General features: G+C 43.5%; 1 protein-coding gene across 1 annotated transcript; it reads right to left on the bottom strand.

Annotated features, from left to right (window-relative positions):
• Positions 1-1,055: 1,055 nt before the first annotated feature.
• On the bottom strand, positions 1,056-5,551 carry cldn5a (claudin 5a). Its single transcript, XM_080208506.1, has one exon. The coding sequence runs from the start codon at positions 5,281-5,283 to the stop codon at positions 4,633-4,635; it is 651 nt and encodes a 216-aa protein (XP_080064632.1). The 5' UTR covers positions 5,284-5,551; the 3' UTR covers positions 1,056-4,632.
• Between the last annotated feature and the right edge of the window lie 14,711 nt (positions 5,552-20,262).

The following is a 20,262-nucleotide window of genomic DNA, read 5'->3' as shown; positions in this document are numbered from 1 at the left end:
GACCAGAACTGCGCACAGTTCTCCAAGTGGGGTCTGACAAGGGTCTTATAAAGTTGCAGCATTACCTCCCGACTCCTAAACTCAATCCCTCAATCCCACAAATAGGAAAATAATGTTTTGTTTTGAAGTAGCCTTTCATTGAGAGCAAACTCCTGCAACGTCTGATGACAAAAAAGCAGTTGAATCTTCAACATTTCCTTATTCCACTATATTTAGTATCTCAATGCCTATTTACAATTTCTGAACATTGCTAATTAACCACACTTGGGCAAAAAAACAAATTATAACTAAGACACACTAATTGCCCTTAACAGTCCTTGGAAATAGACCAATTTCATCAAGCTTCAACTTTCCCATGGGCCATAGATGCAGGGATATGGCTAAAAGATAACTTAACATTTAACCCAGTAGCAAACTGGGTGGGGGCAGGAGTGGGGAGGGTGTGGTGGGAGTGGTGGGTGTGGGGTGATCAGTTTAAAGTTTCAGCAAAAAGCACCTCTGACAACGCTGTACTCACCAAGTCATTATCACATTGAACGAGGTCATTCGTTCAAGTAGTGCTATTAAATAGATGATGATTGTGTGGGTGTAGATGGAGAAGTCAAATTCGTCAGAATACAGCATGGCTTTGAAGATTAGAATTAGACTGAGAATCAGCAATTTAATTTGGAGCAGAGAGCAGAATTTCCCCAGTGATTGAATAGCCTAATACGAAGCTAAGGGCAGAGATGATTTACAAGTTGAGTATGTATATAAAGTAATCAGAAATTATTGATCTCAGCCAAAATAGCTAACAAAACGCATTCTTCAGATAAACTATCTTGCGAACAGTGATCCACAAGCAGATCACAGGCTAACCAAATCTGAAGTCCTTTCATGATTTGTATTGCGTTTAGATGATATCAAAGAGATGCGGTATTTTCCTCTCTGGACTTTGCTATTGTTAAAATTGCGTGAAGTCCCGCGCAGCCCCCATCACGAAGCAGGTAACACTGAAGGGGAGATGATTGGCGCTCACCAGTTTCTACAACAAATTCAACAGGCAGGCTCAGGAATAGCAATGATTTTTTTAATGTAGATAATTGTGAGATGATACACAATAGCACAGAAGACATCGAACCTGCACATAGTCGATCAGCATCCATTAGCAAAAGTGCAAACGGTGAAGGCAGAGGGTTGCTAGAAGTCGCGTAAAGGATCCGGGCAGTGGAAAGCTGTTATCAGTGGATTTAGTTAAGCATCGAGATGCATCTCATTGGGCAGTTTACAGGTCTAAGCAGGTTTATTTTAAGGGTATAAAATTCGATAATAAAACCACAATCACAACCTCTTGTTCAATAATTGGAACCCTACCTTCAAAGTGACATAATTCATTGGACCCGGATCATAGTTTAGTTAATTAGGAAGGGAAGCCTGGAAGGCGAATGTATGTTTAAAGCACCCATTCCCACATAGATATCAAAAAGCACAAATACTTTACAATAAATCAAAGGTGCTACTCGCGAGAACAGGGTTGGCTCCCTCCAGTCTGGTGACTGCTCCACGGGACTGAGTTTTCCTCCAGCCAGGATTTCGTGACGGAGGCTGGGAGTCAAATGCAGAAACAGGCGCCGAATCTAACCGCTTTGGCCAGGGTCAGACGGCTAGAATAATATTCAGGAGTTTTGCTCAATGATTCTTCCTGGTCAGTGAGAAATTTCCCAGATTACTTCTTTCATGTTTGCCATTCTCCCCTCCAGACTGCACGAGGGGATTAAATTAACAGGGCAGAGAGTGTGACGGTCGATAGAGAGAAAATCACTTCATGAACTCAGTGGTCTGTTCGGGTCCATACCTTCTTGTCACACTTAGTGCTTCAAATATCCAACTAATTGGCCATCCTGCTAATATAGCAAGGATAATTTGGTTGGAGATTAAACAAAATAAGGATATGATAACAGATAAGAACAGAAAATATTTTAGATTGTTTTAAAGATTTAGATCCCAAACATTAACTGTTTCACTTCCACGGATGCTGCCAGACCTGCTGCGTTTATCCAGCATTTTCTGTTTTATTTTAGATTTCCAGCATCCGCAGTGTTTTGCTTTTATGTGGTAACAGAATCCTGTCGGAGGTAGTTGTTCACGTTCATTCTAGGTTGATGTTCTTGTATATTATGGGGACGGTGTATTGAGTCTCTCTGAGGCTGGGTTCGGGAGATTATAACTGCACTTACCAAGGGCTTTCTCGGCCAAATTGGGATCCCTTGTGTCATTATAGATCTCATATTGTTGATTTAAAGTTTATTAGTGTCACAAATAGGCTTACATTAACACTGCAATGAAGTTACTGTAAAAATCGCCCAGTTGACACACTCCGGAGCCTATTCAGGTACACTGAGGGAGAATTCAGCATGGCCAAAGCACGTACTTCGGACTGTGGAAACAGGAGCACCTGGAGGAAACCCAGAAAGAGACGGGCAGAATGTGCAGACTCCGCATAGACAGTGACCAAAGCCGGGAATCGAACCCTGGCACTGTGAGACAGCAGTGCTAGCAACCGTGCCGACAAGATAAGATTTTGTTGCTCTCTTTAGGGCAAAGGCAGCTGTGAGAGACTTAATAGAGATGTCTAAAATTATGAAGGATGTTAAGTCTCAGTAACTTTGGGTGGTGGCGTAAAATGTGCGAAAGAGAATTGTGTTTCTTTTTTCGTTTTATTGGCTTCAATGAAGAGGAAAATTGAGCGCTACATGTATTCGGCTGCGAATTGCCTTGTTTCCCGATTTGCAACCTGGCCTGTAGCTAGAATGAATCCCAGTGCCGAGTGGAAATTGGAATAGTTTCTTTGCCCCAGAGGTGGTAGAGCCCACAGTGTATGAGACAGAACATTTCCGAGGCAGCTGACTGAGTGCTTTGTGCTGCTTGAGGCCAGGGTTGTGTGGGGAAGGTCTTAGCCCGGGGCTGTTTGATCTGAAGCCTCTTGTGCTGTAAAGCCCAGCAAAGATGGGGCCCAGCAAAGAGTGGCAGGTCTCCTCGTTACAGCAGCATCTCCGGTAACCAGGGGCGACCGCTGGCCTTCTCAGCAGCAATCCCACTGCTTAGAAAAGCATGTGACCGCTTCATTTGTACATTGATTGTATTCAGTCAGTCACAGAGCTACTGGGGGTGGCGGGGGTAGGGGGGGCGGTGGAGGTGGTGGATCCAGTCAGCGAGTTTTTCTGGACACTTCTCACCCTCCAACTCACAGGGACAACTCAAAGCGTTTCCCCCACCACTTCAAACCGTTCTTACAGCGGCGCGATCATTGGAAACAGTCGGCTGGTTTTCATCCTTGTGTGAAACCTTTGGCAAATGATTGTATGAAAAAAAACAACATAACCGCCCCGATCGTTAATACCCATCCAACCATCGACACTGAGTTCCGTCAATGGTTATTACAGTCCCAATATGAACGATAATACTGCCTCGACCATATAAACTCTCACCATCAAGATCTGGTCTGTCTCTATCAGTGATTCTCACTAACTCTGCAATTGCTCGCACCCAGAATATATTCTGCAAATGCAACATTGCACTTAATGAAGACACGAATACTGTTCAATATTCGCGATATCTCCAATACTGCCTGCTTCCCCATTCTCCCCCCATTAATACCGTCAATGTTGACCTCACGGTGGGAGCTGCTCACTGCAGACGCTGTCCTTTCTAAAGGGACAGATAGGTGTCTGATTAGGAATGAATCGCCTTTCGCTCTAGGAGGGAAAGAAGCGAGCTGGGAACTCGCCCCGAGATAAGATAGTCCACTCCTGTGGGGACGCTAAGGAGAAGCAACAGGTTAAGAAGACCGTTGCTTTCCGGGACAGCGGGCTGTCTGAATAATAAAGTGTGGGGCTGAAATCACAAAGTTTAAAAAAAAACTTCGAACTGGGCAAATCTGAGAACAGCCCACCACAGGCAAAGCGGATGGGGAACTCACTCTCCGCCGAGATCCGACTCTTAATCGTAAACCTAACCCAACTAAACGCGTTAAACTTAGTGTCGTTAAACAGTGAGCGCGCAGGGTGGAAGGACTAAGTCTCGCAGCATTAATCTATAAAGTAAAATCAATGGAGAAAAATCACAAAGCACATTTGGAGTAAAGCTGTAAGTATGAGCTGGGTTACTGGGCGCACATAACAACAAGCTGATTATGGAGCCGCGCTCTCTGCTCTTTCCTTCACATCACGACTTTCTAATGAATTCAAACCAAACCTTCCGTCTAAACCCAGCATCTCTGAGTGGGACCGAGGGGGGGTCCCCCGGACCGTGCACCGAAACAAGAGACGCTGACGGAACCGTCCATTGCAAATCAAACTGAACACAGTCTCCCAGGGCTTGTTCAAAAGTCTCTTCGCAATCCTCCCGTCACTGTCCAACTCCGTAAAAATCACTGGGGCGCGCTTCCAATTCTCAAAAAGGTTAACCCAAAAGCTGGATAGATAGACAATGAACACTTCTGTTTTCCTTTACAATACAAATCCATTAAATAAAAAAAAAGACTGCTTCAAATAAGCAGGAGTAAGAAAACTGGTGGGGGCTCGGGTTGTGCCATTCGCTCGCTCCCCTGGCTGCAGTTCTGGTCTCCCCAGACAGCTGGCGGGGAGACTCTGTTCACACGTAATTCCTCTTGTCGTAATCCCCGTTGGCCGATGCTCTCCTTGGGGCCGTGTACTTGACGGCGAAGGATGACTGGTCTTGCTTGGGGGGGCAGGAGCAGCAGAGCAGCGAGCCTCCGATGAAGAGGAGCGCACTGGCCGTCCAGCCGACATACAGAGCCGCCCCCATCTCCCTCTTCTTGGAGACGGGCACGATCGGATCGTAGAAGTCGCGCACGATGGTGTTGGCCATCCAGCAGACCGGGATGAGGGCCATCAGGCCGGCGAGGATGAAGATGACCCCTCCGCTGATGACGATGCGGGCTTTGGTGGTCACCCCCTCGGTGCAGTTGGTGCACTGAGCCCCCAGGATGGTGACCAGCAGCCCAATCAGTCCCAGGATGGAGGCGATGACAGTCAGCGCCCGGGCTGCTTGCTGGTCCTGCCCAAGGGCCAGCAGCGAGTTGTAGACTTTGCACTGCATCTGCCCGGTGCTCTGCACCACGCAGTTCATCCACAGCCCTTCCCACACCGTCTGCGCCACCACGATGTTGCTCTCGATGAAAGCGGTCACTTTCCACATGGGCAGCCCGCAGGCCAGCATGACCCCCAGCCAGCCCAGGACACACAGTCCCAGGCCCACAATCTCCAAACCTGCCGACGGCATCCCCGCACAGTGGAGAAGGGAGAGCCTCTCAGTAGACGTGTCGGCCCGCAGCTCCCCTGCTCACTTTGGGAATGATGCTGTGCATGGCTCCGCTCTCCCAGCGCCTCGCCTTCAAACTGGGAAACCCAGGCGACAGGCAAGTGGACAAAAAAAACCTCCAGGCGGCCCAGCCGGCCAATCGGAGGCAACCCGGCTCCAAGCCCATTACTCACATCCCGTCCAATGGGAGGAGAACAGACACAAAAAAAAGGCCACTTTCTCCAGGAGACTGAGAGGGGAGAGGGCTGTCCAGTTACTGAGACAAGTGCAGCACCGCGCTGCTCCCACTCGCTCCAGTGCAGCAAGGAAAGGTCAGACCCCCCCCCCCCACCCCACCAATCTCCAAATCCCACCTCTATCACATATTCTCAGATTGAAAAGACTTCAAAGACAAACAGTCAAACAAAGCCACCCAAAGGGACAATGTTTCTGAACCAGTTGCAATCTCTGTTACTGGACATGGAGGGGGTGATCTGGTGCCATTGAGTGGTATTTCTCTCCTGTGGAGAATGGGGTGGGCACTGGATTAAATCCCATTCTCGGTTGTTTTGTATTTCTCAGAAATTGGCTAGTTTGGGTGCGAAAGAGTTACATAATGAGAGAGAGAGAGAGAGAGGCAGCTACATACAATGAGCAGAAAGTATGGGCAGAACTTATATAGCGGATTTCGGTTCGGAAAGACACCCCGCGACTCTTCACACAGGCTCCAAGCTGGCCACAAATGGGCTCGGCGCAGGAAGGTGATACCCAGCGGAGAGCTGGACGGTTTGATCAAAGAGTTGGAATAGTATAGAGCTTCTTAGAGGAGAGCAGGTGTGAAGGTTTGCTGCCTGACCTGCTGAGAGTTTTCACATTGAGTTCAGTTTGAAGTTTCATGCAGCAAGAGGGAATTTCTTTTGGCGGGGGAGGGGGGTTTAATTAATTACAATGGTGTCCAATGTTAGAGGGGGACATAAACAGAATGGGGGGAGGGGTTCAATGATGAGAATATTTCAGTTCACAGAAAGTACAGTTATACCAAGGAGTAAATGATGAGAAAGGTAGTTACAGAACCGGATTAAATGGTGAGAATGTACAAGCTACAGAGGGCTCAGTGGGGAGAAGTCACACTTACAGAGAGGGGTTGAATAGGCAGACTATTTTCCCATCGAGGTTGAGAGCTGAGACTGTCCAAATTTTCAAAGTTAATTACTGTCACGAGTAGGCTTACATTAACACTGCAATGAAGTTACTGTGAAAATCCCCCTTGTTGCCACACTCTGGCGCCTGTTCGGGTACACTAAGGGAGAATTCAGCATGGCCAATGCACCTAACCAGCACGTCTTTCTTACTGGTAAGAATATAGATCTAGCCAGAGATGGTGGGTCGTTGTTATAGAAGAACATTTAGACATTGTTACTACAAAATTTTTATTAGCATTGACCATAATTTGAGGTCCAAATATCTCCGTGCGCTGTCTTCAGCACCCATTCAAGAGGATTAGATAAATTGCTACCTGGGCTATTTTAATTACAAATATGTTTAGTTCTCAGGAAAAAGGTAAACGGCGGGACTTAACTTACACAAGAGGTGAGCAGCTGTTCTGATGTTTAAGTCATCGGCTACTAATGGTTAAAATTGGGAGTGGGGGGCCAAATTCCCAAAGACCGGTTCCCGGAAACCTGCACGACTTTTTTCTCGTCTCCCTTGGTTTCCCATTTGAAAGGGAAACTGGGGGGGGGAGGGGAGGAGAAGAGAGAGGAAAATAAGGAAGCGAACAATCGTCCGCTCCCGGAGAACCAGGCCCAGAGAACAGAAGCTGGAAACGCAGCTAAACTTCCGGAACTTGAGAGCGGCTGCTTGTGATTCAATTGTGAAGGAAATCCAAGCGCAGCGGGCTAACGAGGGGCGAAACATGCTGGAAATACATATTAGGAGCGAGAAGAAAATATCCTCGGCTCGCCTCCCAGCTTGAGTCTCTCTCATTGTGTTGCTACAGAGGCTGCACTAAGCTGGAATGAAGCCGGATACCATGGGAGTGGGAGACACATTGCCAAGAGAGAAAAAAAATCTCTTTTCCAGTTTTGTGTTTTGTTTATTATTAAATAAATTCGTCACTTCAGTGAAATGGGGAGTTATGACATCCTGCAAAGTTCCTGAGGGATTTGTGTTTTGCTGACGAGGTGGAGTGCAGATTATTGGTGATGGAAGTGGTGACAAATTTTAACATGAATGGAAACCTGCCGCTGCGGGCCTGAGCTCACACCAAACCCTCGAGTTCGCTGACTTTCACTGGCGAGTTTCGCCAACTGCTGCATTTTAAAAATCCCGCCCTGGGGTTCAAATTCCTCCATTGCCTAGCAACTCCACCCCCCCCCCCAAGTGATTTCTCTAACCCTTCCCTCCCAGCCTTACACCCTCTACCTTCCTCCAACTTTCTTCTTTTGAATCACACCTCCTCGAGGTCTGAGCCCAAACTTTGGAATTGCGTTCTTGTCACTCTCCACCTCTCCCTCTTCATCCATTGGCAAAGCCTTAGTCCATTTGCCCTTGTCCGTATCTTCCTTTGGCCTGGAGTCATTTTCACCTGATTGCATTCCGATGAAGTAGATGGAACTTTTGTACTATGTTAAAGGCGCTATATAAATGCACTTCACTATCGAAACTAGCGAATATCTCTTCAATTTTAATTAAATAAACGGAAAATCATCTACTTCTGTAACAGATGTTCAATCTGCAATGCCAACTGCAAGGCTTGGGCAACAAGGAAAGTTACCCCGAGTGTGGGAAATGGGCTGAACCTTCAAATTCTGTGAGATAGATTTGCCAATTGGGACTGCATGTGTTGCTGGAGCTTGTCCCAGGCTCCAGCCATTAGTCGAACACATCTATCCCTGCGCTGCACTGCCTTTCGACCCAATTGGAAAGCAACAAGACTCATTATCCAATTGTTGATGCTCGACTGTTGCCTTTCTTTTCTTCCTTTCTTCAATATTTTCGTATCTGCCAATATCCGGATGATTTTTCTCCGAGATTACACACAGCAGCAGTCTGGACATTTGATCTTAAATCCCTAGATACGCCAGGCCAATCCTAGAGGGTGGCAGCCCGTCTGCTGGGGGTATTTTCACGGCCATTTTTTTACATGGACTCGAAAGTCGGTATACTCTACCAGACTGAGTGGTGATTTGTCGGAATGGTCGGGTGGTTCATGAACTCCAATGGTCAGCTAACTAACGTTAAAATGCAGCACAATACTTTTGGAAGAATGCTAAACAGAGACACGAACCAATCAACAAATAGCGTTTCATCAAAAGTTAATACTCTAAGTACTGATATCCCTAGATTTTATGAACAATCAGATTAAAATTGTATCTGGATAAGATGAGGAATAATTTGGAAATATATTGATCTCCTTAGAAGCTCCAGTGCAGAAACAAGGTATTTGAGTCAAATGCCCCATTTTATCTTCCACTCGGACCTACCTCACTCATTTTTCCTCATGTGCTTAATTAGCTTTCTGTGACTCGGTTAAATGCATCCTGCCTTTTTCTTTCAACCGATCTCCGTGGTAATGAATTCTCACCTCGAAGCTTCCATATAATCAAACCCGACTGATGTCCTGGGAACAGACTGGTGGTGATAAACAGAAAAAAAATCTAATCTTAAAAGATGAGTTAGAAACTTGACTGGGATGCAAGGTGGCTGAGGAAGGATCAGCCAGTGATTCATGGTTGCTGGGAGAGACTGGATAAACCATAACCAGAAGGGGGTAAAATTCCAAGGAGGGGAGTTTGGGGTCATTCAGTAATCTGTACCACGGCTCTTTAACTGGTATATAACATTATATGCAACTGCTTTATTAATGTTGAGTTACTGAATTCAAAGTTGAAACCAAATTAGTAAGATTGGTGGATTTTTGGCAGGCTCTTTCTCTGATTATTTAATTTCACAACATATTCTAAGTCACTAGAGAGGTTGTGCTTGATAGACTAACGGGATTGATGGTAGACAAGTCCCCAGGGCCGGATGGAATGCATCCCAGGGTTCTGAAGGAAATGGCAGAGGTGATAGTGGATGCCTTAGTGATTATTTACCAAAATTTGCTGGATTCCGGGGAAGTGCCGGAAGATTGGAAAACGGCTAATGTTACGTCACTGTTTAAAAAAGGTAGCAGACAAAAGGCAGGGAATTATAGGCCGGTTAATTTAACGTCTGTAGTTGGAAAAATGCTTGAATCCACCATCAAAGAAGAAATAGCGAGGCATCTAGAAAGGAATGGTTTGATAGAGCAAACGCAGCATGGATTCGTTAAGGGGAAGTCGTGTTTGATGAACTTATTGGATTTCTATGATGATGTGACTAGTGCGGTAGACAGAGGGGAACTGGTGGATGTGGTGTTTCTAGATTTTCAAAAGGTGTTTGATAAGGTGCCTCACAAAAGGTTGCTACAGAAGGTTAGGGTGCATGGAGTTGGGGGTAAGGTGTTAGCGTGGATAGAGGATTGATTGTCTAATAGGAGGCAGGGAGTTGGTATCAATGGGTGCTATTCTGATTGGCAGTTGGTGACTAGTGGAGTGCCACAGGGATCAGTGCTGGGGCCTCAGCTATTTACCATTTACATAGATGATCTGGAGGAGTGTAGGCTGAGTGGAAAAGCAAATTGCGCAGAGGGTGTGGAAAGTCTGCAGAGGGATCTGGATAGGCTGAGCCAGTGGGCGAGGACCTGGCAGATGGAGTATAATGTTAGCAAGTGTGAGGTTATCCACTTTGGCAGAAATAATAGTAGGAGGGATTACTATTTAAAGGGCGAAAAGCTGCAGCATGCTACGGTGCAGAGGGACCTTGGGGTCCTTGTGCATGAGTCGTAGAAACCCAGTCTGCAGGTGCAGCAGGTGATCAAGAAGGCGAATGGGATGCTGGCCTTTGTAGCGAGGGGGATAGAATATAAAAGCAGGGAGGTCTTGCTACAACTGTACAGGGTACTGGTGAGGCTGCAGCTGGAGTACTGTGTGCAGTTTTGGTTGCTGCACTTGCGCAAGGACATTTTGGCCTTGCAGGGAGTGCAGAGGAGGTTCACTAGGCTGATACCGGAGATGGGGGGGTTGGACTATGAAGAGAGACTAAACAGACTGGGTCTGTACTCATTGGAGTTTAGAAGGATGAGGTGGGATCTCATAGAGACGTATAAGATAATGAAAGGGATGGATAAGGTAGAGGTAGAGAGATTCTTCCTGCTTAGAAAGGATAGCAGGACTAGAGGACACAGCCTCAAGATAAGCGGGGGCGGGGGCGGGGGGGGGGGGGAGGTGCAGTTTAGATTGGAGTTGAGGAGGAACTTCTTCACTCAAAGGGTGGTGAATCTCTGGAATTCTCTGCCCGTTGAAGTGGTGGAGGCTACCTCGCTAAATATATTTAAGTCACGGGTAGATAGGTTTTTGACAGACAAGGGAATTAAGGGTTATGAGGAGAAAGCGGGAAAGTGGAACTGATCCACTTCAGATCAGCCATGATCTTATTGAATGATGGGGCAGGCTCGAAGGGCTAGATGGCCTACTCCTGCTCCTATTTCTTATGTTCTTATTCTACTTTCTTTACGTGGCTCTGCATTCAATACGATCTGGAAATGCATACCATGGAGAATAGTAGTATTCCCTAAGATTAACAACTACTAATGCATCAAATTATTTTGCATCAGGAACAATACAGATTGGAAATAGCATCATGTCAGAATATGACATTGCAGTTAAATTACTGATTAAATTTATTGATGTATTTTAACCACACAAACAAAATTAATAAAGCAAAGTAACCAGAAAATGTCCAGTTTATATGCTATCTTAAGTGATTCAAAAAACACCATGCTGACTGTTTAAAGTCCTTTCCAGAATCTTTGACAATAATATTGCATGTATTTCTTTACTCCCTGGAGTGCTGTCTCACCTTTGCAACATGAAAACATGTATGTGAAAGAAGAGAACTACAAACTAGGAAACCCCTGAATTATTATATAATTTATCATGCTTCTGTAGCAAATACAATTCAGGATTAAAGAACTTTTCAGGACACATGACTCAAACAGGCCTTTTGTCTACCTTGGTGTTAACGCCCTAATTAATTTCTTCCCATCCTTTCTCATTTAATTCTACTATCATAACCACCTATTCACTTTCCCCTCATATGGTTGTCCAGTTTTTCTACAAATGCATTTGTACTATTCACTTTAATGACTCCCTCTGGTAATGAATCATAGAATCCTACAGTGCAGAAGGCAGCCATTTGGCTTAGAGTCTGCACCAACCACAATCACACTCAGGTCCTATTCTGATAACCCCATGCATTTACCTTAGCTAGTCCCCTAGCAATAAGGGGCAATTTAGCATGGCCAATCCACCTAACACCATCTTTGGATTGCGGGAGGAAATTGGAACACTCGGAGAAAACCTATGCAGATAAAGGGAGAATATGCAAACTCCACACTGACATTGACCCAAACCAGGAATTGAACCCACTGGCACTGTGAGGCAGCAGGGCTAACCACCGTGTCACTGTACTGCCCTGAGTTCCACATTCTTAAACCATTTGGATAAAGAAGCTTCTTCTGAATTCCCTATTTCATTTCCTAGCAACTAATTTATATTGATAGCCTTATATTGAAATGCTCTTTCCCACAAGTGGTAACAGTCTGTACCCATCAGGCTTCTTTTTCAAGAGTGAAGAGCCCCAGCCTGTCATTCCTTCCCTGATACGAATACCTATGTATTTCTGGTATCATCCTGGTTAAATCTTCTCTGCACCCTTTCCAGTGCCTCACTATCCTTTTTATAACTGGTGACCAGAACTGCTCAGAGTATTAAGTGTGGTCTGACCAAGGTTTTATACAGCATAACTTCTCTACTTTTCAATCTTGTGAAGCTGTTCAGTCTTGATTCGTGGGCAATAATAAAGAACAAATTTTACTATTCATATTGAAGATTAGAAATCATGGCATTCTAAATCTGGTAGAAATTATCTGTTTTTAATGTTGAAACGAGAAAGCAAGATTATGAAATTTTATCGGCAAACAAAATTTGCAAATAATGATCAAATTCTTAAAAGATATAAACATATAATGGCTTCTCACTGGGTAAGTGACTGATCATGGTTTCTTATATATCATATATATTTTGGTCAGAGAAATGGAAAGATAACTTACTATCTAAATGGAGTGAGGTTTAGGGGTACTTTGGTGCAGAGGGATCTGGTTGTCCTCATGCATGAGTCGCAGAAAACCGGTATACAGATATAGCAGGTATTAAGGAGAGCAAATGGAATTTTGGCATATAGCTACAGGAATACAGCAGAAAAGTAAGGAAGTGTGCTCCAACTATACAAGGCATTGGTGAGAACACACCTGGAGTACTGTGTATAGTTTTGGTCCCCTCATTTGAGGAGGATATTGAGGCATTAGTGGACATTCAGAGGAGGTTCACTAAATTGATTTCAGAGATGAGGGGTTTGTCTTATGAAGAGAGATTGAGCAGTTTAGGCCAATATGCTCTATGAAGAAATCTAAGATTTAATTGTGGTACATAAGATGATAAAAGGTAGTGACAAAGTGGACGTAGAGTGGATGCTCTTTCTTGTGGGGCAATCTAGAAGAGATCATTGTTTTACGATAAGGGGTAACAAATTTAAAACAGAGATGAGGAGAAACTATTTCTCTCAAAAGATAATCTATGGAATTCATTATCCTAGAATGTGGTGGATGCTGGGACATTCAGTAGATTTAAGCCAGAGGTAGACAGATTTTCAATTCATAATGGGTTGAAGGGTTATGGAGAACAGGCAGGAAAGCAGAGTTGAGGCTGAGATGAGATCAGCTGTGATTGTATTGAATGGTGAAGCAGACTGAAGCGGCTGCTCCTGCTCCTAGTTCTTATGCATATATTTCAGTCGAGGGAGAAAGGAACGTTACTTACATGTTACAAAAAAAAAGTTGGAAAATCTCAGCAGGTCTGACAGCATCTGTGGAGAGGGAATAGGAGCTAAGGTTTCAAGTCTGGATTACCCTTTTGCTTTTGTCATTTAAGTGTTGTTCTAACACAGTTCTGTCCACATAAAAAAAACAAACAGTTCTGAAAGCAGCCAACAGAGGCATGATACATTGTCTTATCTGAAATTTCGTAGGGAAAGGAATGTGCATATAATTTGATGGAAGCGGAATTCTGATTTCATTAAAGTGGATATGGACAAGACCGTGAAAATCTTAGAGTTCCTCACTGGTTGAGTAAAGATACCAGATTTGTGCAACATCAAAATATGCATTTTTGTTTCAAATGTAGTTGAGAACAGTCAGAGTGAGATACAGTTACCGTGAAACATTCATTCAGTCAGGAAAATTCTCCATTACAGTCAAAGTCACAGTAACCTTAGTAAGATATGATCTTGGAAAATAATGATCGAAGCATACATCAAGACACTTGGAAATGAAACTTGAAGAGTAAAACTATTGGACAACGTTGAGTCTCATTTCAACTGGTAGTCACAGAACCAAAAAAATCAATTCATGGTAGCAGCATTCACAGGATTTTAGACTCTCCGTTAGACCCAGAATCACAGATAAACCCATTGTTCAAACCTTTCCAAATCTGCTTCTTGACATGGAGGACTGATACAGGATGATTCAATTTATAGTTATCAGCTGTAGGATGCACGCAAAGGATGGAAGAACATGACAGAAAAGATTTGGAGGTTTTCTGCAATTAAGCCATGGTCCCAACAGTAGATTTGAAGAAAATCTCTTCCTCGAAATTTGGAGAAGTGGCTTAAAATAGAGCGGCACTGTGGCACAGTGGTTTGCAATGCTGCCTCATAGTGCCAGGAACCCGAGTTTGATTCCCTGCTTGGGTCACTGTCTATGCATGTTTTCCCCGTGTCTGTGTGGGTTTCCTCCAGGCACTCCAGTTTCCTCCTACAGTCCAAAGATGTGTGGGTTAGGTGGATTGGCCATGCTTAATTGCTCCTTAGTGTCAGGGGGACCAGCTAGGGTAAATGCATGGGGTTATGGGGATAGGGACTGGATAGGATTGTGGTGCAGACTCGATGTGCCAAATGGCCTCCTTCTAAAGTGTAGGATTCTATGGTTCTAAGATGCAGTAAAATAAAAAGCTCAAAAGACAAAGTTATCCAGACCAAACTATCACTGACTTCTTTGGAGGTAATGCAAGTATATCCTTCCTTTAATTTGGAGATCAAAACTGTGCACAACATTTCAATTGTGGTCTCGTTAAACATTGTATAATTGACTTCTTTCTTCCTGTACTCCAATCCCATTGTAATAGTGACAAGATGCCAATTGCCTTCCGAGTTGCTTGCTATACTAAGTTATTAAATATTAAGTTACTAAAACAATGAATCCTTCCAAGTTGTGAAGGGCAGAAAACATGCGAAATCGCGAATCGTCCTCGATGCAAAACAACCATTAATCGGCATAAGAAAAACAAAAACATTTTCAGTTATATTTAAACACAGGGCTAAACAGCTCAGGAAGATCCAGTGTTCAGCCCTTCTTCTTTGCAGTGTTGGCTGATCTCACCGACGAAGGCACTACAATTGTCTTGGTGAAATTCAACTTCAGAAGGGCGGGTTAGCAGGTCGGCTGGCCGTTTTACAGTCAGAAGTCTCACAACACCAGGTTAGACTTGTCACTGTGTTTACCCCAGTCCAACGCCGGCATCTCTACATCAGTTTTACAGCCGTCCGATGCGATTCAATAGACAGAAACATTGGACGGGGTGAATAACGGGCAGCAAGTCCACTGCAGATTCGCTTTAGCCGGGCTCAAAATTCAATTTCACACTCGTGTCTCCATGGATACGCCGGGAAATGAAAAAAAAACAAGCATGGGCTTCGGATTCGATGGAATTAATTAACTGAGATGGTGGCTCATTTTGTGACTCGCAGAATAAAATGCCATTTAAACTTCATATATCATTATTTTGCAAGCTGCCACCCATCGTTCGGTGTTCGTTGGACATTTTCCAGTGATCTGTGATGATAGTGGATTTTAAAACGTGTTTTGAGGAAAAGCTGCCTGAAAGGTTCTCTTCTCCTGGAAATCCCCGTGCTGAGTTGTGGATGCAGAGGGAGATGAGAAATGCGTTAAATGTGACTAGAGAATTACTTTGCTCAGATCCAGAATAACGGACAAGTCGTTGGCATTACCTGACCAGTCAGGAAGACACCTTGAACCTTAGAATTGACAAAACCTTGGAGTTTTGTAGATGGGGGAGAATAGCTTCTCAAAATTGGGGCACATGCAAACCAGTCAGCAGGAAGGCGATAAGGGGCAAGACCAGCTCTGCCTCGGGCTGTGGAACACGAGTGCAAGACTGCATTCGTTTGAATTAGCTAACCTAACAATGTATATACTTTTTTTCCTCTGTAATACTGAGCGAACAGCTGTTACCAAGTGTTCCTGGTCATACTGATTTTGCTTTGTCCTGGAATAAAACAGCTTTTACAACGAACCAAACCTCATGACGCTCAGTGTTATCTTTCAGAAAGAGCAAAGGCATGTGAATTAGTCCAGAACACGTGGAAGTTTCATTTTTTCAGGTTCCGACTTTACTGCAATCGTAGGTTTCGAACAATACCAGTTAATGAACAAAAAAAAAGCAGGTAACCAGACATCAATGTGTCCAGATAGATAGTTGCGGAATAGCCACATTTATAACACGGTTATGTATGGAACCAAATATGTAAAATATATACCAAACCAACGTAGGGAGAATGGGAGAAAATGAGGCAGAGAATCAATGATATGAAAAAACAGCAGTTCCCAAGCACAAGAACACAAGATCAGGAGTAGGACATGGCCTCTCCAGCCTGCTCAGCCACTAAATACAATCATAGATGATCTTGGGTTTCAGCTCATTTTCCTGCCCACCTCCTTACCTCCCTGAGAGACCAAAAAATCTCTATTCTAGCCTTAAATCTATTCAAAGATGAAACATTCACTCTTAAGATACAGAATTTCAAAGATTCACAACCATCTGAGTGAAGTCATTTTTCCTCATCTGTATCCTAAACGATTGACTCTTTATCCTGAGACGGTGCCCTACATGTATAACTTCTCACTTCCCTACATCATACTCCACCCACCATCTTACTGCCTACTCCTCTGTATGGGCTCTCAGTGTCCATTCTGTAAAGCCCCTTCAGAACTCTGCATATTTCAATGAGATGATCTCCCATTCTTCTAAATTCCTGAGAATATAGACCCAATTTACTTAGACTTTCACATTAGGACAATCCCTTACTCCAAAGACTATTTTAGTGAACTCTCATTGTAGTGCCTAAAATGCAAACATATCCTTCCTTTAATATGGAGACCAAAACTCCAGTTGTGGTCTTATTAAACACTGAATAATTGTAGCAGGACTTCTTTCTTCTTGTACTCCAATCCCATTGTAACAGAGAAAACATGCCATTTGCCTTCCGAATTGCTTTCTGTATGCTAACCTTCTGTGTTCCTTGTAACAGCACATTCAAGTCTCTTTGAACATCAATAGTTACAAGTTTCTCACTTCTAAAAAAAATTCTGTTTTTCAATTTTATGATCAAAATGTATAACTTCTCACTTCCCTACATCATACTCCACCCACCAGCTTACTGCCTACTCCTCTGTGTGGGCTCTCTGTGTCCTCCTCACAGCTTACCTGTCCACCTAGCTTTGTATAATCAGCAAACTTTGATATATTGCTCTCTGTCTTTTCCTCTGATTAATATAGATTGACCATTAACTGAGGCCTCAACACTGATCCTGCAACACCTCACTATTCCCTGCCCACCAATTTGAAAATACCCACTCTCCTCCTCCTGTCCATTAAGCAATCTGCTATCTGTGCATCCCACTCTGCTTGATTTTATCCGCATTGCTATCACGTTCAAATGTCTTGACATTTCTAAATCACCCTTCACCTCAATCCAATGCAACCCCCTTTGTTGGTTTAAATTCCTATCACTGGTTATACAATTGGCCCAGGACACTGGTGTAAATCCACTTTAAGTGCAGCCAATCCCAGTGGAATAACTCATTCGTCTTGAGTACGATGCCAGTGCCCCATGAGTCAAAACCCGTTTTTTCCCCATACCACTCTCAGCCCCATGTTTAATTCTCTAAACTAGTTGACACCATGCCAATTGGCACATAGCTATGTAATAATCCAGTATGATTACCTTTGATGTTGTGTTTTAATTTGGCCCCTAGCTCCTCAAATTCTTTAGCAAAACATCATTCTTAATTCTGCTTATGCCATTGATTCCCATGTGGACCACTACAATAGTCCCCACCACCCAAGTTCCTCTCCAGCTGTGAGGATATGCACTTAATCCGGGCATCAGACAGGCAAAACACCCTTTGGATCTCCTGGTCACGACTGCAGAAAACAGTATCTATCCCCCTGACTATGCTGTTCCTATCACCAGTACATTCCTCTTTGCTCTACACCCTTTACCACGGTCAGTATGTTCATCCAGCATACAGTTATTCTCCTCATCCACACAGGCAGCAAGCACCTCATACTACTGGACAAAGTCAGGAGGGCTGAGACTTCTTCAACACTACATGCTGGTTTCTCTTACCTGGCTGATTCACAGTCACAGCCTCCTGTCCCAGTCAAGAGACCATCTCTGAAGTTCTGCCTAGCCTAAAGGATGTGACCACCTCTTGAAATAGTGTCCAGGTAACTTTCCCTCACCTTGATGTGTCACAGTGTCTGCAGTTCAGTTCCAGTTCAATTACTCTGAGCCAAAACTCCTCAGTCAGAAGTTTGTGCCTTAGATTACACTAATCCACAAGTTTGCATATTCTGCAGTCCCCACACATTTCTTGCCCTGCCATCTTTATAATGTTTAATTAATTGACTATTTTGCTAATTAAATGTTAATGAATGTCTCTAGTTCTGTTGATGCTTATAATCTTATCAGTTTAATAAATGTTCTACTTATCCAATTGCAATTTCCTAGTTAAGACAAGGAGGAAAAATGGGAAATTCTCACCAGCAAATTACCTACCTGCAAATTCTTGGTCAAACATCTCGTTTTTTTTGAAACTATGAATTCTTTTCACACTCACAATGTGGCCATTACATGGTAAAACCCTAATTGCCTTTAAAGAGGTGATAACATAAAAATAGGAGCAAGACTAGACTATTTGGCCCTTCAAGCCTACTTTGCCATTCATTAATATTATGACTGATCATCCAACTCAACAACTTGTTCCTGTTTTTCTCTGATATCACTTGATCCCTTTCGCCCCAACAGCGGGGGGGGGAAGAGAGAGAGAGAGAGAGGAGAGAAAATTCCTGTTATCTCATGTTTTACCCCATATCCTTAGACTGCAACCCTGGTTCTGGACATCGCAACCATTGGGAACATCTTCCTGCATCTGGTCCTGTTACAACTTTATAGGAGATGAACCTTCACCTTGAACTGTTGCTGGTCATGTGTGAAAGTGCTTCTACAATGCTGTTAGATATAGTTCCAGGATTTTTGACCCATTGACAATTAAGGAAGATGATATGTTAAAATCAGTATGATCTGTGATTTGTATGTGGAAATATAGGATGGACCTGTCCTTGTCCCTATAGCTAATAGAGCTAGTAGGTTTTGGAGGTGCTGCCAAAGAAATCTTAATAAGTTGCTGAAATGCACGCTGTAGATAGCACCTACTACAACCATGGTGCACTGGTAGTCATACACAGTCTAGTGAATGTCATCATTTTCGAATATATGCCCAAATAGCTTTGGAAATATTTTAGGCACTGCCTCAATAGCCATTTCTGGTAAAGTATCCTACGATCTAATAAGTAACTCTTAAAAATAAGTGGGGTTATGAGGATAAGACCTACATGGAATTGTTGTCGGTGCAGACTCAATGGGCCGAATGGCCTCCTTTGCACTGTAGGGATTCTATGACTGAAAAAACATCTTGCATAATTTCAACATGACTTCCTTGCTTTAATAACAAATAGAATTCTATTTAGAGGCAGATGGTCTTTTCTATCTGTACTCCCAGCTTTGAAAAATCTATATATCTGCACCCCTAGATCTCTCTGTTCTTGCCATAACGTCCAATCATTGTTCATTTCCCTAGTACGTTTTACAGTGCCTCACATTCCACCACATTCCCTTTATCTACACACACTCAATAATTTCCTCAAAAGGTTCAATTAAATTAATCAAGCTTGATTTGATCTTTACAAAACGATGCTGACTCTCCCTGATTAGCCCATGCCTTTCTAATTGTTCACTAATTCAATCCTGTGCAATGAACTCTGGAAATTTACCCACAACAACGGTGACACTAGTTGCCTGAGAATTTTGTGGCCCATTTTGTCTTTTTTGAATAAGGAAAATGAATTGATTTCATATGCATAGAATATTTCATCGATCCTAGCTTGTATCAGTGGAAGATTGGCAAATTATATTAACGAACACTGTGAACCTCAAGAGTGTTTGCAAATTCGAGCCCTGCTCCACACTTCCCAGGGCCAGTCTGGCAGCAACCTGTCTTTCCACACATTCAGGCAGGGAATACTGCAAGCCTGAAGAACAAGAGCGCAGTGAACACAAATGACACAGCCCCACAAACAACTGAGAATATACACTTGTGTCACTGAACTATGATCACTGGGGATGTATTGGATTTGATGTCCAGTGTGCGTTGATTTAAATTATCAGCTGGAACATCAGTAAAAAGGTGCACTTATGTAGCGCTTCTCTAGGGTATCCCAAAACGCTTTACATTCAATAAAATATTTCTGAAGCAGAATTAATGTTCTATTATTGGAAGAGATCCCACGGAGAGCAATATGATAATGACTGGATAATGTTTTAGTGATGCTGGATTTGAGGAATATTGAGGAATATTGTCCTCACACACCCAGGGAGAACTTCTCTACTCTTCCTCAGAAA

Source organism: Carcharhinus amblyrhynchos, chromosome 20, assembly GCF_965287045.1.
Source record: "Carcharhinus amblyrhynchos chromosome 20, sCarAmb.v2.hapA, whole genome shotgun sequence".
In the NCBI taxonomy this organism is placed as follows: domain Eukaryota; kingdom Metazoa; phylum Chordata; class Chondrichthyes; order Carcharhiniformes; family Carcharhinidae; genus Carcharhinus; species Carcharhinus amblyrhynchos.
The sequence above is the reverse complement of the archived record's forward strand: the minus strand, read 5'-3'. Positions and strand labels throughout refer to the sequence as shown.

Bases quoted from the DNA above. Each gene is read 5' to 3' on its own strand.
- cldn5a (XM_080208506.1), bottom strand. From the start codon at position 5,283: ATGCCGTCGGCAGGTTTGGAGATTGTGGGCCTGGGACTGTGTGTCCTG.